This window comes from Sinocyclocheilus anshuiensis, unplaced genomic scaffold (genome assembly GCF_001515605.1).
Source record: "Sinocyclocheilus anshuiensis isolate Anshui unplaced genomic scaffold, SAMN03320099.WGS_v1.1 C31376310, whole genome shotgun sequence".
NCBI lineage: Eukaryota > Metazoa > Chordata > Actinopteri > Cypriniformes > Cyprinidae > Sinocyclocheilus > Sinocyclocheilus anshuiensis.
Window position 1 is genome coordinate 1 of NW_015594310.1, and position 348 is coordinate 348.

Here is a 348-nt window from a genome sequence, read left to right on the forward strand (position 1 = left end):
CATCGACGCGGCGCGGCAGCTCAAGCGAACACATGTGATGCAGGAGGGCAGATCTCCGGGTCCGCAGCCCGGCGGTAAACACGCTCCCGCTGGTAAGGAGGGTCCTTTGGAGACCGGCAGACCGCCCTCCGAGCGATATGAACGGGGAAGGGGAGAATACATGTCTGCCAGGCTGCCCAACGGGCTGCCCAGACTGGAAGATGGAGGTCCGCCTGAGGTTAGTAGACAGAGTCCTACCGCCAGGAGGACTTTAGTGGGGGCTGTGCCACCCAATTTAATGGCGCAAGGGCTTGTCGGAGCCCCTCATGGCCTGCTGACTGCCATGCCTGGTCTGAATGCCCGAGCTGG

General features: G+C 62.6%; 1 protein-coding gene across 1 annotated transcript; it reads left to right on the plus strand.

Annotated features, from left to right (window-relative positions):
* Positions 1-7: 7 nt before the first annotated feature.
* Positions 8-343, plus strand: LOC107682050 (interferon regulatory factor 2-binding protein 1-like; the record flags this gene model as incomplete). Its single annotated transcript, XM_016478436.1, has 1 exon — positions 8-343. A coding segment is annotated over one exon (336 nt), but the record flags the coding sequence as incomplete, so codon positions are not given.
* Between the last annotated feature and the right edge of the window lie 5 nt (positions 344-348).